This window comes from Sitophilus oryzae, unplaced genomic scaffold, assembly GCF_002938485.1.
Source record: "Sitophilus oryzae breed Bouriz unplaced genomic scaffold, Soryzae_2.0 scaffold_1512_pilon_pilon, whole genome shotgun sequence".
Classification (NCBI taxonomy): domain Eukaryota; kingdom Metazoa; phylum Arthropoda; class Insecta; order Coleoptera; family Curculionidae; genus Sitophilus; species Sitophilus oryzae.
The window spans coordinates 2,891,758-2,914,107 of NW_022146184.1; the positions used below are offsets into that span (position 1 = coordinate 2,891,758).

At 34.2% G+C, this 22,350-nt stretch overlaps 1 protein-coding gene across 1 annotated transcript in view; it reads right to left on the reverse strand.

Moving 5' to 3' along the window:
• Positions 1-22,350, reverse strand: part of LOC115878441 (lachesin) — a 257,713-nt gene that overhangs the window by 166,143 nt on the left and 69,220 nt on the right. The window contains exon 3 of the mRNA XM_030894951.1: positions 13,320-13,475. Within this exon, the coding sequence (XP_030750811.1) occupies positions 13,320-13,475 (156 nt within the window). The remainder of the gene's footprint in view (positions 1-13,319; positions 13,476-22,350) is intronic.

A 22,350-nucleotide genomic window follows, 5' to 3' on the forward strand; every position in this document is an offset into this window, starting at 1 on the left:
CGGGACGAGAGAAGCCCTGTTTGCGCTATCGGTGTTTTTGCAGAAGTGCAGAGATCAACGAAAGGAGGCACACCTATGCTTCATAGACTACACGAAGGCATTCGAGTGCGTCAACCACAGGGAATTGCTGAGCATCCTTGAAAGAAGAGGCCTGGATACCCAAGACCTGAAAATTATCCAAAAGCTATACGAACAACAAGTAGCGACAGTAAAACTACAGGACACTGAAACAACAGCAATACCTATCAAGCGTGGAGTTAGGCAAGGATGCGTATTGAGCCCTATGCTCTTCAATATGTACTCCGAACTAATATTTCGAAATGCGCTTGAGGGATCAGAAGACGGCATAAAAGTGAATGGCAGGCTGATTAACAACATGAGATATGCTGATGATACCGTCGTTATTGCAGACACCACTGAGGGCCTGCAAAGACTTCTTGATAGACTGTCCTCGGTGGGCGACTCAATGGGTCTCAGGATAAATACAAACAAAACAAAAGTCATGGTGATAAATAGAGATGCAAGACAGGCAACGGAGGTAGTCGTAGGTGGGACACCAATAGCAAGAGTCTCAAAGTTTAGATATTTGGGCAGTTGGATTAGTGAAGACCTAAACCCAGACATTGAGATCAGAGCTCGAATTGAGATGGCTAGATCAAACTTCCTAAAATTGCGGAACCTACTGTGCGATAAACGTCTCAACATCCATATAAAAGACAACTTCGTCAAGTGCTACGTACTTTCCACACTTCTCTACGGGGTTGAGTCGTGGACACTCAAAGTAAGCGCAATGAATAAGTTGGAAGCATTTGAGATGTGGGTATATCGCAGAATGCTGAGAATACCATGGACTGACCGTGTCTCGAATGAACGAGTTCTAAACCAAATGAACAAGGACCGAGAACTCCTCGACATAATAAAAAAGAGGAAAGCAGCCTATTTGGGCCATATCATGAGACATAGCAGTATGAATTCCTTCAGCTCATAATCGAGGGTAAAATTGAGGGAAAGCGCGGACCCGGACGACGGCAATGCTCCTGGCTGAAGAACATCAGAGATTGGACAGGCCTGGACTCACATACTTTGCTGAGAAGAGCGAAAAATAGAGAGGAATTTGCCATGGTTGTTGCCGATCTTCACTGAATGGAGAAGGCACTTTAAGAAGAAGAAGATATAAAATAATGCATTTATTATAAGGGTTTAATATGTTTAAAAGCTTTGTTTTTGAGATATTTAAATATGCATGCTATCAAAAAAAGTTTGTCAACACTTTATACATTACTGTTCAGAATTAATTCTTGTGCTAACTTTTAAGCCAGAGAAATAAACTTTACTAAAAAATTTTATTGCTCCCTTAAATTTATACAGGGGTATCAAATATTGCTGGTCTATTCTAAATATTTATTTTACATAACTTCGTTATTTCAAATGTAACACCATATATTTTTTTAAATAAATCGAACCAGATTTAAATACTCTTTCAAACTATATAAAGGTTTCCTGGGTTTCCTATACTTATCTGGCTCAGATTTTGAATAAAAAGCGATTTTTCAGTAAAATTGTAATCAAGATGACTGGTGTTGCCATGGCAATTTTCTAGTGACACTTAGTAGCTATTTTCAAAATCGACATTAGTTTGTCAAAATGTTCAATTTTTGTCAATGAAGACATATACGGATTATTTCAATTCCAAATATCTCGCGAACCGTTACGGTAGCGAATTTTACCAAGAAACGTTTTTTACGTAAATAATGGCAAAATTTATATTTTTTCGCTCAGTAGTTTTATACAGGTACGGACGAAAAGTTATTACTCTTCAAATCAGTTAAAGCATATGTAGGTGGCAGCCCCGTACAAGTAGGAGTCACATGGACATCGAAATCAAATTTCTCATATCAAAAATTTACTTTGAAAACTACATAATATTAAAAAAAATCCCAAAAAATATCATAGACGTATTCCTGGGGTCGAAAAACGGCACCAAAATTTCCATTTCATTAAACAGATGATCAAATCTATTTTTCAAAGCTTCTTGATTAAAAATTAATAGTTTTAACTTTAATTTTTTTTTGAAAATACGAAGTATTAAAAAAAAATTATAGAGGGATTCCTGGGGTCGAAATATGACCCTAAATAGATTCCGTGTTTAATTTTTGCTTGTTTCAAAATTTAATAGATACATGTTTAAATTTAATTAACATACGTTAGATCTTTTGTTTAAATTTTGGTAATTACTTTAAGAGAAAAATCCTTATAATTAATTTAATCAAGTAGTGCGGAACAAATTTGTCTTGTACATCTTGTTACAATCATAGTCAGAGCAGGGTTAATTATAGGTTGTACACTAATTGCGGCATATCAGCAACCGCGATCTAATACAACGCAACGCAAAGATCTAAGACGGAGGAAGTATATTATCTAATAATTAATATCCCATATAGCACGTCCAAATGAAATTACGTTTCTACAAGGGAGACACATGAGAAACAACATATGTTAAAGTGAACCTAAGTGTTCATCTAGTTCTAACATATACATATGAGATACACGCAGTTTTATATTGACAGAATTGTGTGATACAATGTTTACTAGTTGTATACCGTATGCACTCAAGATTCTAAAGAATTTTTTGTAACGTAACAAATAATTATTAAAATGATGAAATCTGACGTCGGTATATGAGACATACAATGTATAAGTCATATGTATGTGTGATACTTCGTATCATAGTTGTGCCTATGATACACACCTTGTAAAAATGTGACGTATACACATAATATAAATATCTATATAGACACTTTGTAATAGTGTACTGTTGTGTCTACATTCCAGCATGAAATGAAGGTGTGCGCATGCGCGGATAGCCTCAGCGTAGACATACCGACCAAGTGTATCTTATGTGTCCTCTCTCCTTTCTCCTTTCTAGGAGTGGTATGTGTTAGCAGCGATTATTGTTTTATTATTCCGAAGCTCTATATAAATGTTCTGTTTGTGTGTAGTTTAAAAGAGATTTTAAGGTAAGTACAAGTTTTTAATTACCTTGTTACACCTTCCTAAGAGTATTATTAATATTATAGCAGCGACTTTTACTCGATACCCAATTTACCAAATTTTGACTCCAATGAATGAAAACTCCAAATATTCTCGTATAATGATAAAGAGGTTATCTGAGTTAGCTCTGCAATATAATTTTTTATAATTTGGAAATAATAAAAATCTAAATGGACCAGAGAAAGAAAGATTTAAACACTTCAAAGAACTTCTTACACTGATATTCGGCAAGTTATTGATGGACCGATATACAGATATGTTTAATATTCAATAATCAGTTTCATATAAAATTTAAGGGTGAGATTGTTAATCTGGAAATAAAATACAACAAAGTCCAACAGAGTGCTCGATGAATGAGTATGCTAATAAACCAACTGCTTGGAGGGAAAAGAGGAGAAAAAAATGACTAAACGAGGTCCACCAAATCGTGGCGATTTACCAGTGTTTACCATTTTAGTATGTTGTTATACTAGGTACTTATATTTTTAATACATTTTGATACAAATTCTGTTCTTTTACAGTGTTTTCTTACTTCTGGTTTATGCAGTGTAAATAATTATTATTATTGTGTTATTTGCGCTATTGCGTTCCATGATATAAAGAAATATAAGAATTTTATTTTTTAACCACTTAATCCATTTTATGGAAGAAAAATGGTACATTTAATACAAAACAAAAATGGCACAATTTTAAGGCTACTTCTCTTTAACTTACAATCGAGATACTTTTGGAAAATACAAAGTTTTGCGTTCCTAATTTTCGTTCTAAAAAGATAATTGGTATCAATGAATAAATATTTCTTAAAAAGAACGAAAGGTTAAAAAAAAGTTAGGCATCAAAACTTGTATTATTTCCTAAATTCGTTAATAAGAACTAGTTTTATCTAGCACTAAGATGTATATACGAAGCAAAATACATACATATACAGGCGGTAGTCACAACTGCAATGTGTAAACATAGTTTAAACGTAATACACCAGCACTGTGTATCCTACGGCACACTGTGTATCCCTTACTTTATGTATACGTAAATACTATACTGTGGCTACACTGTGAGGCGGACGTTTAACCTTTGTGCATACGTGTTGAACTACAATGTGTAAACGTAGCATATTTTCATCGGGGGAATTGTGTCACCCTGTGTCTACATGTAATAATGTAAACACATCGTAAATGTGATTTGACGTTCTGTATGGGATATTTCTGAACAATACATAATAATGAATTATATTTATTTTGATCATCTTTGTGAGTACAAATACGGGTGTTGCATCGTCGAGCGGGACATGGAGGAAATTCCATGTAAATTTTAATGGGGTCAGGCTTCCCTAATTATTTTAGGGAATAATTCCATTTAGGTTTATTGAAGAGCACTAAAACCCACATTCAAAAGAATAACTTTAGATATTTTCGATTAGCCCGTTTACGAGTTATCGCCGATTTCTTTTTAAATATTTCTCCTTTCTTATGGCCCTGTATTTACTTATAACCACCAGTCAAGGTAAAAGATAACTGTCAAATGAAGTTGTCATTTCAGAAATTTATCTATTTAGTGCATACCTACCTCGAAAATATTAGCCATAAATTACATTACCGAAGAAAAAATATTGATGATTAAATGGTATTATCAAGGAAATAGTTATCAAAAGGTGTCGGACATGTTGGCTGCTCTGTATCCGAATAGACCGATACCTGGAAAGTCTACAATCGCAAGGAATATCCAGAGATTTGAGACCAAAGGTACCCTAATAAATAACTGCAGATGTGAAGCAAGGCAGGAATAAAGAGAAGATGCAAGAAATGATACCGACTTGGAAGATTTATTTTGCGTGGAAGAGAACGATGGAAAGACCAGCACAAGGAAACTTGAGGATGAAATAGGAATAGATCACACTACAGTGTTTCGAATTTTGAAACAACATAAATACTATTCCTTCAAATATGAAAAGCACCAAGAACTACGTGATGGGTACGAAATACGGCGGCAGGCGTATTGTTTTAATATGATGGAAAGAGCAAACACGGATAGGGAATTTTTAAAAAACATATGTTTCACTGACAAATGCACGTTTACCTTAAATAATGAACCCAATTTTCAAAATTATCGATATAGGAACAAAGAAAACCAACACAGGTTTGTCGAAACAAGGACGCAATTTCCACAGAAAGTAAATGTTTGGGCAGGGATATTCGGACACAATATTATCGGGTCATTATTTCTTACGCGAAATTTAAATGCAGAATATTATTTGGAACTACTCGAAAATCATATTTTACCTGCTTTTCGTGATGCCGCTAGGGAAAATCAAGAACAGAACAGATATTTTATTTAGATTAAAGCTGCAAAAATTAGTTTCAACCGAATTTTATTATCGCTATGTTGGTCTGGTCACATTGCGCCGTGCTAAGCAATGTGGTTCTTTATTATTTGACAATTATCCTAGTGTCAGTGATTATTTTGTATAATATCGTGTTGTTGTTGAATCTTTGTGAGTAATTCTCGTTTTTTTTCCTATTTCATAGTCTTATTTTAAAAATAGCATTTTTAATCACGAACAATTCTTTTAAGAACTAAATTTTCGAGATTTTGTATTGTATTTCTTGAAACTGTGTGTTGAAAATATGCCGAAGCATATGAACAGTCGAGGCAAAGAGCTTGTAGCTTCCCGGTTTTTTTTTAAATTATTTTGAACGACAACGTGACAACAAAGGTCCTTTATTACCCTTGACTGCAGTCAGAAAAGTAAGTTTGATTGATAAACACATTATACCACTTTGAAAGTTAGTTTTTAGTAAATTTTGTGATTATTAGTTTGTGCACTAATAGCACACACTCTTACTTGTTATTACTTATGGCGTTTGAAGATGTACATCAATAAATATATAAACCACAGTAACGCTTATAATAATCTTCATAATGGACTAGTTTTTGCTAATATGTAATAAGTAAAATAAGCTATAAAACAAATAAATCAATTAATCGGTAAAATATTAGTTATTAAATTAAAAATAAAACGTAAAACTCTTTAAAAAATGATATAATAAATATTATGTTGTTTGTCAATTTTAAATTAAGATTCATCTCATAAATCCATCACAATCTGGCCATCGCTTCTCACTCAAAGTTGATCACGTGCATCGGAGTTTGGGCATTACCATTGAGGCATTACCATTGCAACTGCTAAGCTGCATAAGATTCTGTGATTTTCAAAATTCTACAAATATATTTCCCACATAAATATCGACTGATTGAATAAAAAAATAGCAATAATTTGCATTTTTATTTGATTCGGATGCCGTCAAATAAAGAGGAAGGTAGACGATATTCGGCGTTTCTTATGGACTGAAATGAAAAATATTATTTCTTATTCCCAACCCGGTGCTGTTTGAATCAATAATTTTGTCCAGCTGTTTCCGACAGAACGGAATAATAATTTATTTCCTTTGAAAAGCGTTGCTTTATATTATTGCTGGCGGCAAATTTTGAATTATTTAAAACCCACTATTTTATTCAAAGAGGAAAGTAGAAAGAATCGTTTACTATCGAAATCGCTTCTAAATTTATCGGTGATTTTCTTTAACGGCGACAACTTTTAACTTGACGAAAATTAATTTTGTTTCGTTTCATGCCGTTACGAGTTACAAGTTATACTGGATAAGTCTTAAATAAGTGCAAATATTTTCAGGGCTGGTATATCTAGATAAATGAAACATATACAGGGTGGCTCATCGAAAACGTTCCGCAAGGCATAACGGCCAGGGTAATTTTTTTTTCAGAAAATCCAAAAACACGTCAATTTTGTTTATGAGGGGGACAACTTTTGCTCCAAAAATGATTGCAAAATCTTCAACCCTCTAAGCGGGGGTGTCATACCCCAACTTTTTTCAAATGGGAAGAGTTTTTTTTTCAAATGGTCAAGTGGCACCGCATTGAAAAGAGCTTTCAATTTTCTATATTTCCCCGCTTCGTTTTTGAAAGTCTGTCGAGTCATTGAGAAAATATGAAGGATTGAAATTTGAAAAGAGTATATTTAAACATTTATCAGAGTAAATGATAAGGATAAATTCCTTCGACCAATTTACTGTTTTTTCTTGTTATTTCTAGATGTTTACGCATTTTTTCACTTGCCACAAGGTTGAACGATCAGGTGCGGTAGTTGCTAGATAGCTGTTCTGTGACTTGTGCGTTGAAGTTCTTCTCAATATCGTTAAACTTTTTAACAATTATGGTGTACTCTCTTGCAGAAAAAGTGGATATAATCGAACTTTATTTTAAAAATAATGAATGTGGCAATCGGTTTGCGCAGATATTCAATGAACGTCATCCTGACAAACACCTTTATGGCAAAATTGTTCGCAATTTAGTAGCAAAATTTCACGAAACTGGTTCCGTTATGAATAAAAAGAGGCAGGGGGAAAATCCTGTAGTAAATGAAGCTATGGAGGTATTCGTATTGGGCCAAGTTGCCATGGATAGTATCCTGAGTACAAGAAAATTAACCAATGAGATCGGCGTGAATCGTACAAGTGTCCAAACGATATTAAAAAAACACAAGTTCCACACGTACAAAATTCAGTTGGTACAAGAACTCAACGAAGACGATTTTGATCGTCGCGGGCTGGTATTTTTGGAAATTCTATTGTGGGTCAGTTTAACGATATTGAGAACGCACCTGATCGTTCAACCTTGTGGCAAGTGAAAAAATGCGTAAACATCTAGAAATAATAAGAAAAAAAAGCAAATTGGTCGAAGGAATTTATCCTTATCATTTACTCTGATAAATGTATTAAATAAACTTTTCAAATTTCAATCCTTCGTATTTTCTCAATGACTCAACCGATTTTCAAAAACGAAGCAGGGAAATATAGATAATAGAAAGCTCTTTTCATTGCGGTGCCACTTGACCCCCCTTCCCATTTAAAAAAAGTTGGGGGATGACACCCCCGCTTAGAGGGTTGAAGATTTTGCAATCATTTTTGGGCAAAAGTTGTCCCCCTCACAAACAAAATTGACGTGTTTTTGGATTTTTTGAAAAAAAAAATATCCTGGCCGTTACGTTTTCTATGGGCCACCCTGTATAAACTTTATAACAGAGTTATTTTGCTTTGATAATTAAAAAAAATTGCTTAATTTTGAAAACCACTGGGTCTTTTCTGGGATTTCTTTCTTGTAAATTTAATCTACTACTTATGATGACATACTATCAAGAAATTATGTTAAATAAAAACTAGAAAATGTTCCAAAAATATTTTCAAAAAATTCTAAATATTCATTTTTTTTAGAAAAAAATCTCATAGACGTGTTTCTGGAGTCGAAATACTAACCCTAAAATATTTGCACATATTTAAGACTCATCCTGTATAGTTTTTGTTATCGTATCGATGCCAGTATATATTCTCTTATTTTTTTATTCGTTTATCGTATATTCGTTGTTCATTTGAATTTTCTGAGATAAATTCTGATCAAAAATCATCATCAACATCATTTTCAGCCTACTCACTATTCAACCATTTCCAACAAAGATGTAGCCTCCTTCACATAGTCTCTTTGTAGTTAGGCCCATTTTTGTCTATTGTTGGCTATGCGGGCCGAAGTTATCCCTGCTAATTTCCTAATATCGTGGTCCCATCTCAGGGTTGGTCTTCTTCTAGGTCTCTTAATTCCTCTCTGGGTACCTGCCATATTGTTATTTTTGTCGTCCATCTGTTGCCGTTCTTCTTGCCAGGTCTCTTTCCCATTGCTGAATAAGCGATTTGACTCTGTGGATGACATCTATTACCTTTTCGGAGTCTGTTTTCGTATCCACTCTATTATTTTAAGGTCTTTCTTGGTTATTCCCAGCATCTTTTGTTCCATTGAGTGTTGTGCGACATGCAGTTTCCATATGAAGTCCATTTTAAGTGTCCATGTTTCGCATGCATAGGTCGAATGTTTTCTTCTTTAGATAGAGTAGCATTCTAGATTTAAATATGATTGAATTCATCTCTTCCATATATGAAAGATATTTATACATTCTACCGACACATTCTACCGAGTACTCCATGCTAACTTAATTCTTCTTTTGGTTTCTGATAGTAGAGATTGGGTTGTGTATTAGTTGTCTCAAATATATATATATATATATATATATATATATATATATATATATATATATATATATATATATATATATATATATATATATATATATATATATATATATATATATTGTTCTTATATTGTTCTACTACTTCTAATGTTGTGTTATTTATTAGAATGTCTTTTCCCTCCACTAGTTCGACGTACATTATTTTAGTTTAGCTAAATTCATTTTGAGACCCACTTTATTGCTGGCTTTATTTAGTTCATTAATTTGTGCCGAGTTAGACATTGATGTGTCCTAGCTCCTCATATTCAACATATTCATGGTAGCTCTCTCTATTATAGTGGACAGCAAACTGCAGGAAAAAGGAATGGGTGTCAGATACAGGTATGACGGCAGTCTGTTCAACATAAAAAACAACATATATACCTGGGCATACGAGACTTTGGGCCTTAAGCTGAACATTGATAAAACTAAAATAATGTAAACTCCCCCGAAAAATCATAACAGTGCTATAAAAATCGGAGAAGAACTATTGGGATACGTAGCGGAATTCAATTATCTCGGCATCGGCGGTTTGATTTCGAAAAAAGCCAATATCGACAGAATTAGCAGCGCATCAAGAGCATTCTGGAAATTAAAAGACAGGGTTTTCTACAATCATGACTTGACCACAAAAACGAAACTTGCAGTGTACCAAGCAATAATAATCCCCACCATGTTATATGGAAGCGAAACCTGGGTACCGTACCGCCGACACACGAGCGTATTAAATAAATTGCAATAAAGACACCTTAGACAACTGTCAAGCATTAAATGGTACCACCATGTCTCAAACGTATCAGTCCTTGAAAAAGCAAGCTGCGAGAGCGCTGAAGTCATGATTACTAAATCCCGCTTAAGATGTGCTGGCCACGTATGCAGAATGCAAGAAAACCGCCAACCGAAATCTCTTCTTTACGGTGAGGTTGTAGAGGGTAAGAGGAAACCGGGTGGACAACTCAAAAGATACAAAGGTATTTTCCATGAAAACTTAAAGGAGATAAGTATGCAGCATCAGTGGGAGGAAGCACAAGCATCAGTGGGAGGAAGCACAATGGAACGCAATGGAGGAGAATTGTAAACTCAGTTAACAATGGCAACCAAGAAGTAAAGAGGCAACAAAGTAATGAGATTTTTGAATGTCCGGAGCGCGGAAGAGAGATAACATCACTTATCGGGCTTTTCAGTCACAGAAAAGCTCATGAAAGGAAACACCTTGCGTAACCATCTTCTGATGCGTGTCAAATACTCGTCAGCGAGTAATGGCAGTAAGTAAATAATTTGTGCTTGTAGTTCTTTAGGATTATTGACAATTAGGACTATGTCATCAGCGAATCTTAGAAGACGATTAAGATATTCTCCATCTATTTTAATCTTGTTGGTCCAATCCAGCTGACGGAAGATTTTTTCTAGTGTTGCTGTAAAACCACCCTAGCTTCTAGCCACCCTATCTCGGTTAATTTTGATTTGAGCAAAAAACATAGAGAGACCATTTTTACGTAAAATTGGACACTACAACTTTTATTTGAACTTTTTTTCTTACTTACCGTTTTTCCGAAATTTCGAAAAAAAAATATTTATTTATTTCAGCCCTTCTTGCGGGGGTGAATTTAAAAAAAAATCACCAAATAATTTTTAGATCTTTCAAAGTAACTTATCTTAAAAATTCAAGTTTTTACCAAAACTTTCTATTTAAAAGCCTATTTTCTTGGACTATTGTGTTATATTAAATTTAACATTAATAAAATACAAAAAAAAAATTATATATTTTTGAGAAACTTTGTTACATGCAGTAATGTGCTTTAACAAAATTTCGCTAACGAAGCTAAATACGAAAAAAAAAGTTGTTACTATTTCCTGAAAAGCCTTCCATCATCATCCAATTATATTTTAGTACCTTTTCACGGCCTGCTGTTATTTATGGCGCGCAAATATGAGGAAACGAAACGGAGAAGAGGATATAGTCGCGGCTATTATGTCAGCCTATTTTTTTCTTTATTTTTTCCCCACACGTTTTTATTGAGCACTTATATTGCACCTCAGCCAAAACAACGAAAATTACATAGCAAAACGTAATCTTCAGAAATTTTATTATACAGTTTGTATTCTTTTATGTGTCTTATTCTTTATTTATAAATGATTTTTGTGTTTTAAGTTAGCCCTCAACGGGCGTGGTGGGGTCTACTAGACCCCAATCAATATTTAAACCTCTGTAAAGTGTTTACGTTTAAGAATTACGCATCGCCGCGCCTTTTATCTTTAAGTTAGGGTACCAATATGCAACTGTTAAAGGCGCACTAGATTTTATCAAGTATGCTTCCTACCAGCGGGGGCTAAAGTTTCATTGGGGTCTGTGACACTACCACGCCAAGAGTGTTTCATTATTAGGATGGTGGGTAGTCTAAAAAGTGTGCCTCACTGGGAAGCATTAATTGAGTGGTTTGATGAAATTAAAGAGGCTTAAGTGAGATGAAGATCATCGAGACATTGATTTTTCTTCGAAGAGTAACCATAACTCCGATGCACACCATAAGCGGTATAAAAATTCATCACGCCAATTATTGAGGGTTAAATTAAACAGCACTAAAGAATGTATTACGTGATAACTAGATTATGAAAATAATATGATGTACCTATGACACCTGTGTTCAACATTTTATTAACACCTTTTTTAGTTTTTCAGATAAAAAACGAGATCCGGTACGTTAGTTTGATATAGATCAGGATTTATTGACGTATTCAATAGTTTCCGGCCATTTACTGTGTCACTGGACATGACTACTAACTTTTTATTTTTATATACCATCCTCAGTATTTTTTTACTTTATTCGATGAAAAATGAGACTTTGAATAAAATAATATATTATGTCAACTTTTGATATTTCGGGTAAAAAAATCGTATTTTAAATTTCAACTTAGTCTTCTTCTTCTTTTTTTTTCTTTTAGAAGGCGTATCGCCTGTTTAGTTCCGGTTTCCTCCTTGTCTAAGCAACTCTTGCGAGGTTGACTGCCAACTGTCTTGCCAACGTTTAGGTGGTTGTCCAGTAGGTCTTCTGCCATGGGGTACGTTGTTACGAATTATTATGACCATTCTGTCGGGGCCCATTCTATTGACATGCTGGTTCCATTCTCTTCTTCTCTGCCTTATCCATCTGACAACGTCGTTTGTTTGGCACTTTTCTCTTATGTCTACATTTCTCTGTCTGTCCCTCAATGTGTATCCAGTTATCATTCTTAAGGTTTTCATTTCAGTAGTTCGTAGGATTCTCTTTGTTACTGATGTTTCAGCTCTGGTTTAGCATATGTCATCACTGGTCGTATGCAGGTTTTGTATATTCTTGACTTACATTCTGTACTCAAATGTTTGTTTTTCCATATGGGATATTTAAGATGTCCTGATATTGCGGCAGCTTTATTGGCTTGTTTCCTTACTTCTTCTTCCAGGAATCCTGAGCTTGTAATTTTGCATCCGAGGTACTCGAATGACATTATCTGATCAATAGTATTGTTTTTTATTACCAATTTGCACCGTAGAGGCTCCTTTGTAATGGTCATGCATTTGGTCTTATTTGTGGAAATTAGTTTAAAACAACAGTCTTAAAAACACTAATTTTGAATCAAGGAGCCTTCAAAAAAATAGGTTTTAATTTTTAAAATGGAAAGAGGATGGGTCAGTAGCATATTAGGAAAAATCATTTTTTACGAATTACTTGGTACCACACAATTGGTGTTTCGAGTCAAATTGTCGTTATAAACACCATGTTGCAATTTCAAATATAACATATGCTAAAATGTCGTAAGTCAACATAATATGTCTTTTGATTCAGTGTCCTATTCTATCGAATAAAGATTCAATCCTGATTTATGTCATATACTAACGTACCATAACTCGTTTTTCTATATGAAAAAATAAAAAAAATGCAGAAACGAGCCATTTTTGAGAAATACGCGGTATATAATTTAGATGTTCTGCTTTTTTTGTCATTAAGTATATACTACACTGATTCTGGTGAACTGTTCAAAATATGTTATATTTCGTGAACATTATTTCTCGAAAATTTTAATATAATATTTTTTCATAACACTTGATACTATGAGTGACCGATTGTCATAACAGATTTTACTAAATGAAACTAGTTCTTACCATGTTCTCCGTTATAGCGGATATCATCTCCATCTTCTCTGCGCCACATCACATAAGGTTCCGGATATCCTGTAGCCTTACAAGTCAAACTGACATTGGTGGATTCTAGCACAACCATATCCGAACTAGTTTCCTTGTCGATAATACTGGGCGGTACTGAAAAAAAAATAAAATGTTAATATTTAATACATTAGATTAGAGATGTCTTTTTCGTGTCTTGTTCTGGCCGGCTAAAAGATGCCCAAACCGTATTTTTAATCATATCTCAATTTTTTTTTAAATGGAACAAGGGTGGCTCATTAGCATTTTTTTGGAAAAACTATTTTTTATGAATAATTTGGTACCACACACTTGGCATTTCGAGTCAAATTGTCGTTATGAACCGCATGTTACAATTTCAAATAAATCATATGCGAAAATGTCAAAACTTGACATATGATATGTCATTCTATTCAGCGTGTCATTTTCTATTGAATAGAGTAAAAAATACTAAGGGTGTTATTTAAAAATCAAAAGTTGTAGTTATTTCCGGTGAAAAAGGAAGTGACCAAAAACAATTAAATGCATCAGTCAGTCCTAATTTATGTCATATACTAACACAGCAAATCTTGTTTTGTTATCCGAAATAATAAAAAAGGTATAGGGGGTGAGCCGCACCCGGTATAGAAGACTGGATGTTTTGTTGAATTATTTTAAGCGATTTCGGCTAAAATAAAGCTTAACCGCGACTTAGCCTAAGTCTACATTGGATTATTTAAACGATGACAAGAGTGGTAAATTTGCTATAAATATAAAAGAGCAATAATAATATTATATAAACCGGATATAGGTGCTTTCCGTATTTTATGGCAAATAAATAAAAATGTCGCTTTAAAAGCGGCTGAAATTTACGAGATGGCCCTCAAGGACATACAAGCACTTTAGCTGGTAGAAAGCGCAATAGAAAGGGGCTTAGTTTTATTTTGCGTTTAAAATTTATTGCACTTTTAAGTTGCAAATGGTATTTTAATGCATTTAAGTTTTCTTTTTATTTTTCTCTAAAATACCTACAGGTGATTGGCTCGTTGAATAATTCAAAATAGAAATTTAGCATAAACGTAATAAGTATATTACTAAACTACGGTTACTAAAATATAAAGAAAATGAAGTGTATAGTTTATACTACCTGTTTAAAAATAAATAACTGTAGGTACAATTTTTTGGGGGAAGGCTGGGATAAATATTTTCGAATACTCCTTTACTTAGTGGTTATTTGATTATATAGGGTATACTAACTTGGACTAGCTTCAAACCTTCTTCCTGTGAAAAATTCGGCAGTGATATACAGGGTGGTCCGAATTGTATTCCGGAAACTTCTGCACCTTATTCTGCAGATAAAAATAACAAAAAAAATCGTATAAATGTACATCCCAAAATGCTTAATTTCAGAGATACAGGGTGTAGAAGTTTCACTTTTATTTCAATTTTTTCCAAATAATTTCTGAAGTAACGTCTATATTTGGATGAAAATTGGTGTCTGGGAGTTTTGTGACATGAGAAATTTGATTTTGATGTCAATATGACTCCTACCAGTAGAGGGCGCCACCTACATGTGTTTTAACTGTTTTGAGTCGTAATAGCTTTTTGTCTGTACCTGTATAAAACTACCGACTAAAAAAATATCTCTTTATAAAAATCGCTACGAGCAACCGTTCTTAAGATATTTAGAATGGGAATAGTCAATACATGTCATTATTGGCGAAAAATAAACACGTTGAGTAGATAGGTTGATAGATCACTGAAATAATAAATTTAGGAAATTTTTATTTTTTTTAAATTAATCATAAATTTTTCTGCAAAAAATGATGATAAAACAGTTTCTGTTGAACTTTTGGCACAAAAATATTTCAAATTTATGATTTCAGTCTACTAACTATTTAGTCAATATGTTTAATTAATGTCAATGATGACAGGTATTGATAATTTCAATTCCAAATATCTCCAAAACCATTACTCGTAGCGATTTTTACCAAGAGACCCTTTTTACGTAAAAAAATGTCGTAAATGTATATTTTTTTACTCAGTAGTTATATACAGGTACGGACAACAAGTTATTACTCTTCAAACCGGTTAAAAAATGTGTAGGTGGCGCCCTCTACTAGTAGGAGCCATATTGACATCAAAATCAAATTTCTCATGTCAAAAAACTCCCAGACACCAATTTTCATTCAAATATTGACTTTACTTCAGAAATTATTTGGAAAAAATCGAACTAAAAATGAAACTTCTACACCCTGTATCTCCGAAAATAAGCATTTTAGGACATACATTTATACGAACTTTTTTACTTATTTTTATCTGCAGAATATGCTGCCGAAGTTTCCGGAATACAGTTCGGACCACCCTGTATAGTGATGGGAAAAACTGATGATGGGACTAATTTAAATAATCCAGTACTCGAGTTTCAAGCGATTTCAATAATCGAGCGTTCGCTCGAACGAAATATCGCTCATATTTAAAAATACGGTTTTTTGCCCATGGCTTTTTGTACTCGTAACGCTAAGCAGTAAGTTGCGTGTGCCGAGCACATATTCTTTCGGTGATCAATTGCAAGTAGCAAGCAACGAGCGACGAGTAATTCGCTTGATTTAGTTTATGTTTAGTTTATTTCAAAGCATTGTCAATGTAGGTTGTAAAATTTTGTTACTCAGATACGCAACAGATAACGTCGTATAAATTTGCTACCTGCAATGTAAAAATTCGCTGCGCTTCTTATTGAGTATGTCACATTAAAATCGGATTTCAATTTATCTTATTCTAGGATCGCTTGCGTTCATAATCGAGTGATGTCGGTTATTTCAATAATCGAGTACTCGAGCGAATTTTCACTCGAGTTATTCTATCACTAATGATTATATACTAATGAATTCTATCACCGCAAATGCCTCAATAACTGTTAATAGGTGGGAGAACTGATTTATTATAGACAGCTTTGCTATTATCAACAACATGATGACACTTTTTTAATATACAGTATGTCCCCGTAGAGGTGTGTAGTTCGTGAACGAACTAGTTCCAATGAACTACATATTCCGACCCCGGAATGATAGGAACTAGTTCCTGGTTTCTCAAAGAACTAGTTCCTCAGAACCTGTTCCGGGATCGAGACTGTGACCGATATAGAATAATATGCGATGGCGACGGATCGGCTAGCGCGCGTAGCCCGATGGTAGGCAGGAGTGGGGAGTGCCAGCCGTACGTTATCGGATCCGGACATAGAGGAACTAAACTAAATAAAAGACTAGTTTTACTAGTTTACGTACGAACGAATCGGGCCAGCGCGCAGCGCGGTCGATGCTAGGCAGGAGTGGGGAGTGCCAGCCATATGCCGTATGTTATCGGATCCGGACCTAAAGGAACTAGAGCAGTAGTTCCCAAACTTATTTTTCTCGTGGACCACTTTCAAAATTTTACTGGTTTCGGTGGACCCCCTGCTGCTACATTTCTACCACATTCTTAAAGTCGCCAAAAAATAAAAATTGTGTCACTTCTGAGTTCTGTCCCTATATTCCGATATGTAAAATAAAAACGAAAAATGGTACATTTTATATCACTTTATTTATTAAAAGAATAGAATTACAAGAAAAATATTAAGGTAATATAGGTTCAGGTCATAATTTTAATTAATGGGAAGGATGTATCTGATGGAGTGTCAGCAAACGATCAATGTTTGGCTTTATTTTTGTGAGCAATAACCGCAAATCCCCCGCTCTGTGATGTTTAATTTGCTCCTTTTTTTGTTAAGAGGTTTGTAACGGCACTAAAACTCCTTTCGACAAGGTATGACGAGGGAAAAGCTATTAAAAATTTCCTTGCGATTTCCCACAGTCCAGGATATTTTTCGGGTATTTCTGCTTGCAGCCAAAATGTTGGGTAGCCTTTTCTAAATTTCACCTTCAGCTCCTCATTAGTGCTTAGCTCGAGCAGCTCCTCTTGTAATACAACATTGGCCACTTCCGTTTCATCAAATGGATTTATGATCCATGGTGGTATATCCATCGTCAGTATATCTTCAAACCTGGTTTTGAAGTCATCATGCAGAGCACTTAAATGTTGACTGTAGGTATGGATATCCTCATCAATACATTCTACCTGCGACAAGTTTGGAAATTGAGAGAATTCGCGCCGACTAATGTTTTGCTTCATAAATTTCAATTTCCCAAGAAAAGCCGAAATTATCCCCTTTGTTTTTATTAAATTCAGGCTGTCCCCTTGTAACTGCAAGTTAATATCATTAAATTTTTTAAACAAATCTGTCAAATACGCAATGTCTGCTTTGAATTTGATCAAGTTTTCTTTTAAATCTGGATCTCTACTTTCTAAGAACTCTAATATGGAATCGAAAACAGAGTAAAATCTCGTTAAGCATGCACCTTTCGACAACCAGCGTACTTCAGTATGTAAGAGCAGTCGTTGGAAGTCTTCATCATTTTCGTCGCACAATTGAGCAAATAAACGCGTATTCAATGCATTGCTTCTGATTTTGTTGACAGCTTTTATTACAAAATGAAGAGATTGGTTCAACCTGTCACTTAAATGTTTTGCCACAAGATGTTGTCGGTGGATTACGCAATGAATAGCTGTAAGTCCTGGTATAATTCTTTTGAGATGACTTATAAACCCACGATATCGCCCGACCATTGCAGGAGCTCCGTCTGTTGCCACTGAAATAATGTTTGTAAATGGGATCGATTTTTCCGTAAAAAAATTACTCAGGACATTAAATATTGATTCGCCTTTAGTGTCAGTCTCCAAAGTTCTGGCAAATAGCAATTCTTCGTGAATTTCTTCCTCAACAATAAATCGGACATATGCCAATAGTAATGCTTCATTACTGGGTAACGTTGACTCGTCCAGTTGTATAGAAAAATGAGTTTTTTGCAGATGATTGCACAAAAAGCTTTCGATATCAGAGCTCATTTCATCAATGCGTCTTTGTACAGTATTGTTACTTAATGGAATTCTTTTTAGTACGTCAAATGGAGATTTGTGCAAAACAGTTTTTAAAACCTCTTCAACAGCGGGTAAAATTAATTGTTCTCCGATAGTGTGCGGTTTTCCAGATTTTGCTATAAGTAATGAGATATTGTAAGATGCCCGCAAGCCATCATCGTTACTTTGAGATGTTGAAGCGAACATACTGTGCATGGTGGGTCTCTTTCCATATTTTTCTTTCAATGTTTGAAAATATTTTAAATCTTTACCTATTTTATCAGTATGACACCTTTTTAGATGATCTTCGAGCTTTGATGGTTTCATAGAGTCATTGCTCAAAACTTTGTTGCATAATAGGCACATGGGCAATTGTTTGTCTGCCTCTGATGGAACAAAACCATATTTCAAATAATCGATACTATATTGTCGACATTTTTTCTTTGCTGTAGCCATGTTTCGTGTCAGTTACCTTACCTAAAAAAAAAAATGTTTTAGTAACCAAGTTTTTTTCTGAATATAGGTATCACACCGCAGCCTTTGTCAGCACGCGGAAATAGAATTACGGCTTGTAAAGGGACCAACTAATAAACCGCTGAGACAAATACAGACGTTTTCACAAAACGGTATCAATTTTAAAGTACATAATTTACCACTAATTTTTAATAGTATAAATAAAATTGGTGTACTCAGTATCGAATACTGATCATATTTGTGTAGGAAAAATAAAAGTCGAAATCCCAAAATTGTCCATAAAAACGACAACTAACATTTTATTAAATCAATGAGTTCACGCGCTCCGTGTATTTGCGTATTTTTGTCTGCGGCTTCATTGTTAAAACGTGACAAACTGGCATCGAAGTCCAAGCCCCGCCCTTTTCCCGTCGCCGCGCACACCGCTCGCTCTTTCCGAAAAGGAATAGTTTTGATAAAATAGTTACTTCAAAACCAATTTAAAATGATTATGAAATTACTGTTTTATAAAATTAGTAGTTATTTGCAAGAAAAATTACAAAATTAATTGCTCTGCAATATTGCTTATTCGGCCTTTTTAGAGAGGCAGTGTTTCTCTCGTGAAAAAACAATTGAATAAAACGTGCTGTGTTTGTCTTCAAATCGAAAGAGGACAATTAAAATATCTGTAAGTTACTAAGTTACCTATCTATACAGGCCGTTGTGATCAACCGACTAGTACACGTAAACAAAATACTTAAGTACTATAACAAAAAAAGGTAGGTTACTTACTTTTCTCCGGCACTAGCAAACACAGATATAAATTTTCTCACAACTTTTTTTCCAAATTCCGCCTTTTTTCGAAATTCCGGAAACAAATGAATGCGTTTGCCTTTGGCATCAAGTATTTATAGTGGTGATCAAGTTCATGTCTGAACAAGCATTAAGCATTGTCGGGCGGATAGCGCTTTGCAAGTCTGTACACGAAATTGTACGTAATATCGAATACGCAAGTTTGGACAAGTAACAGTCGCTTGCCTTATTAAAATATTATCTGCTTAGATAGGTACTTAAAACAATGTAGGTAGGCCCTTATAAAAACTATGCTTACATTTTTGCTCTTTACTATCAAAAGCAGATAAATTTTCGTGGACCCCCATTAACATCTTATGGACCCCCATTTTTTGTTCACGCCTACGTAGACCCCCAGCAAGTCTCCCGTGGACCCCTGGGGGTCCACCTGGACCACTTTGGGAATCACTGAACTAGAGGAACTAAATAAAATAGTTTACGTATGGATCAGCGAGATACGAGATACGACGCTACAAGGCGACGACGCGACGATGGATTATCTATTGCCACAGCCGGCGCGACGTAATTACCACAGAAAATTGTCGTGGATACTGTTTTTGATTTTTAGTTTGTTTTTTAAATATTTTATGGGAATGTTTCACTTTAGGTCCCTAAAATCAAGAAATATCTTATAAAATTAAGTAGATATTCTGAATTTTTAGACAAAGCTTGAAGTGAGGAAAAATGCATTTTTTCGTAAAATTTTTGTAATATTTGCTCCAATTGATTTGTGATATAGTTTTTTAAATTCTGATTTGAGTTTTTTTATTTTTTTATCTGCAATAAAACTTACGTATATGTTTTTAACATACACAATTACACGTCTTGTTATACCGTATGATCGAATAAAAACGGCGTCAGCGATGGCTATGAAATGAAGATCGGTGTCATTTCATATGTAAAATTATATGGGAAATGTCAGCGATTGTCATTTCCCAGCCAACTGGACGCCGTTTTTTTCGATCATATGGTATCTCCGTATATTATAAAAATTATACAGGTCATACTCTTAATAGTTCTGACTGACAACGAAACGCATTAGCAAGCAAGGGGGATGTCAATGTTAGTCCGGAACTATTGTGAACTAAAGACCTAGTTCAAGGAACTATTCCTCTGGAGGAACTAGAACTAAGGAACTAGTTCCTCCCAAGGAACTAGAATCCCCACCTCTATGTCCCCGGATTGTCTTTACAAGAGGAAAATCTTTTTATTATTGACATTTTGAGAAAAATGTATTCTTCATAAAAATTTTTGCATGTTCTAAAATGGTTAATCCAGTTTGTACTTTTCGAAATTTCTATACCATTTTAGAAAAAATTAAGAATAACATAAAAACATGATTGAATTTTTTCTAAGTTTAGAAATCAAATGATGTTTTCATGGTAGTATCATTTCGATTTCATTCTTTGGTAAATGGTTATTATTAATTTTTATTAACGTCATATTCTTTGCTTTTATTAAAGTACCACATTTTCCGATAACTATCGGCAGACAGACAGACAAACAGACAGGCAGACACCATGAAAATATTTTGTATTTAGGTCTTTTATGACCCAAATAACTCATTTTGAGTGAAATTAAAAAACTTTTTTTTTGCCGATCTTAATAGCCTACCATACCAGTTGGTATGGTCGGCTAAAAAATTAACAGTTTTATGATTAATATCACGAGTAATATATTCTAATTGTTTGCAGAGGTAAAATATTTTATAGGTGACAGTATACCAAGAAGTTATCTCAATTAAATATTTAACTGGTAAAACTAATTTTATTAATAAATTCGTCAAATTGACTTGAACAAATTGAAAATTAAAGATGCTCCTGCTAACTCGCCTAACGAACTCGCGCACAAACTGATGAAGCATGAATAATTCGGAGCTAATTCCGAACGTTTTGTGGGCGAAAGTTTTGACAGCTGCCGGGCCGCCTCCTGCGAACTTATTTGTTTTTGAACGGGTTTCAAACCTTCTTCCTGTCGGAAATTTAGCAGTGATTTAGGAAGACGTATACAAGTGCCTTAATAACTGTTAATAGGTGAGAGGAGTGATTTATTAGTGATAGCTTTGCTGCTGAAAATATTTTAATTATGTTTTATTAAGATACATTAGGAGGGGATATTTAGATAAATGGAAATATTAAATATATTTATGATTAATATCATGGATGTAGTCGTTTGCAAATGTAACTGAAGCGTCCAGTTACAAAACCAGTCTTATCCCACAAATGTTGTTTCGAGATAATAATCAAAAACTGTTTTAGCAAATATTTGAAGCCCTAATCTACAAAAACACGTGTCCATTGAGTGGAATCATTGTTTTGTATCTCGTTTTTCTAGAAATAAAAATTAATATTTAACTTTTGCATAGAAAGAAATACAAAAATAATTCGGATAAGGCGGGTTTTGTTGCAATATGATACATATTGGCTATGAAATGGAAAACGCTGTCATTTTATATGTACATTTTTATGGAAAATGTCATCGATCGTCATTTCCTAGTCAACTGGACGCCGTTTTTTCGATCATACTGTATTTTTTATCCTAACTTGATTTATTAAATATACTATTTTGTTAAAATTAAGTAAGGGTTTGATAGCCTGTCCAACGAGAAGATCCTTGATAGTGATAGATGTGTCTGTCATTTTAATTTCAAAGTAGTTTATTTTATTTTACAAAGAAATAAGTTGGTACAACTGGAACGCATAGCAGGAAATTAATATATTTAAAATTTGACTGACAAGTGACTACTTCAAAATAT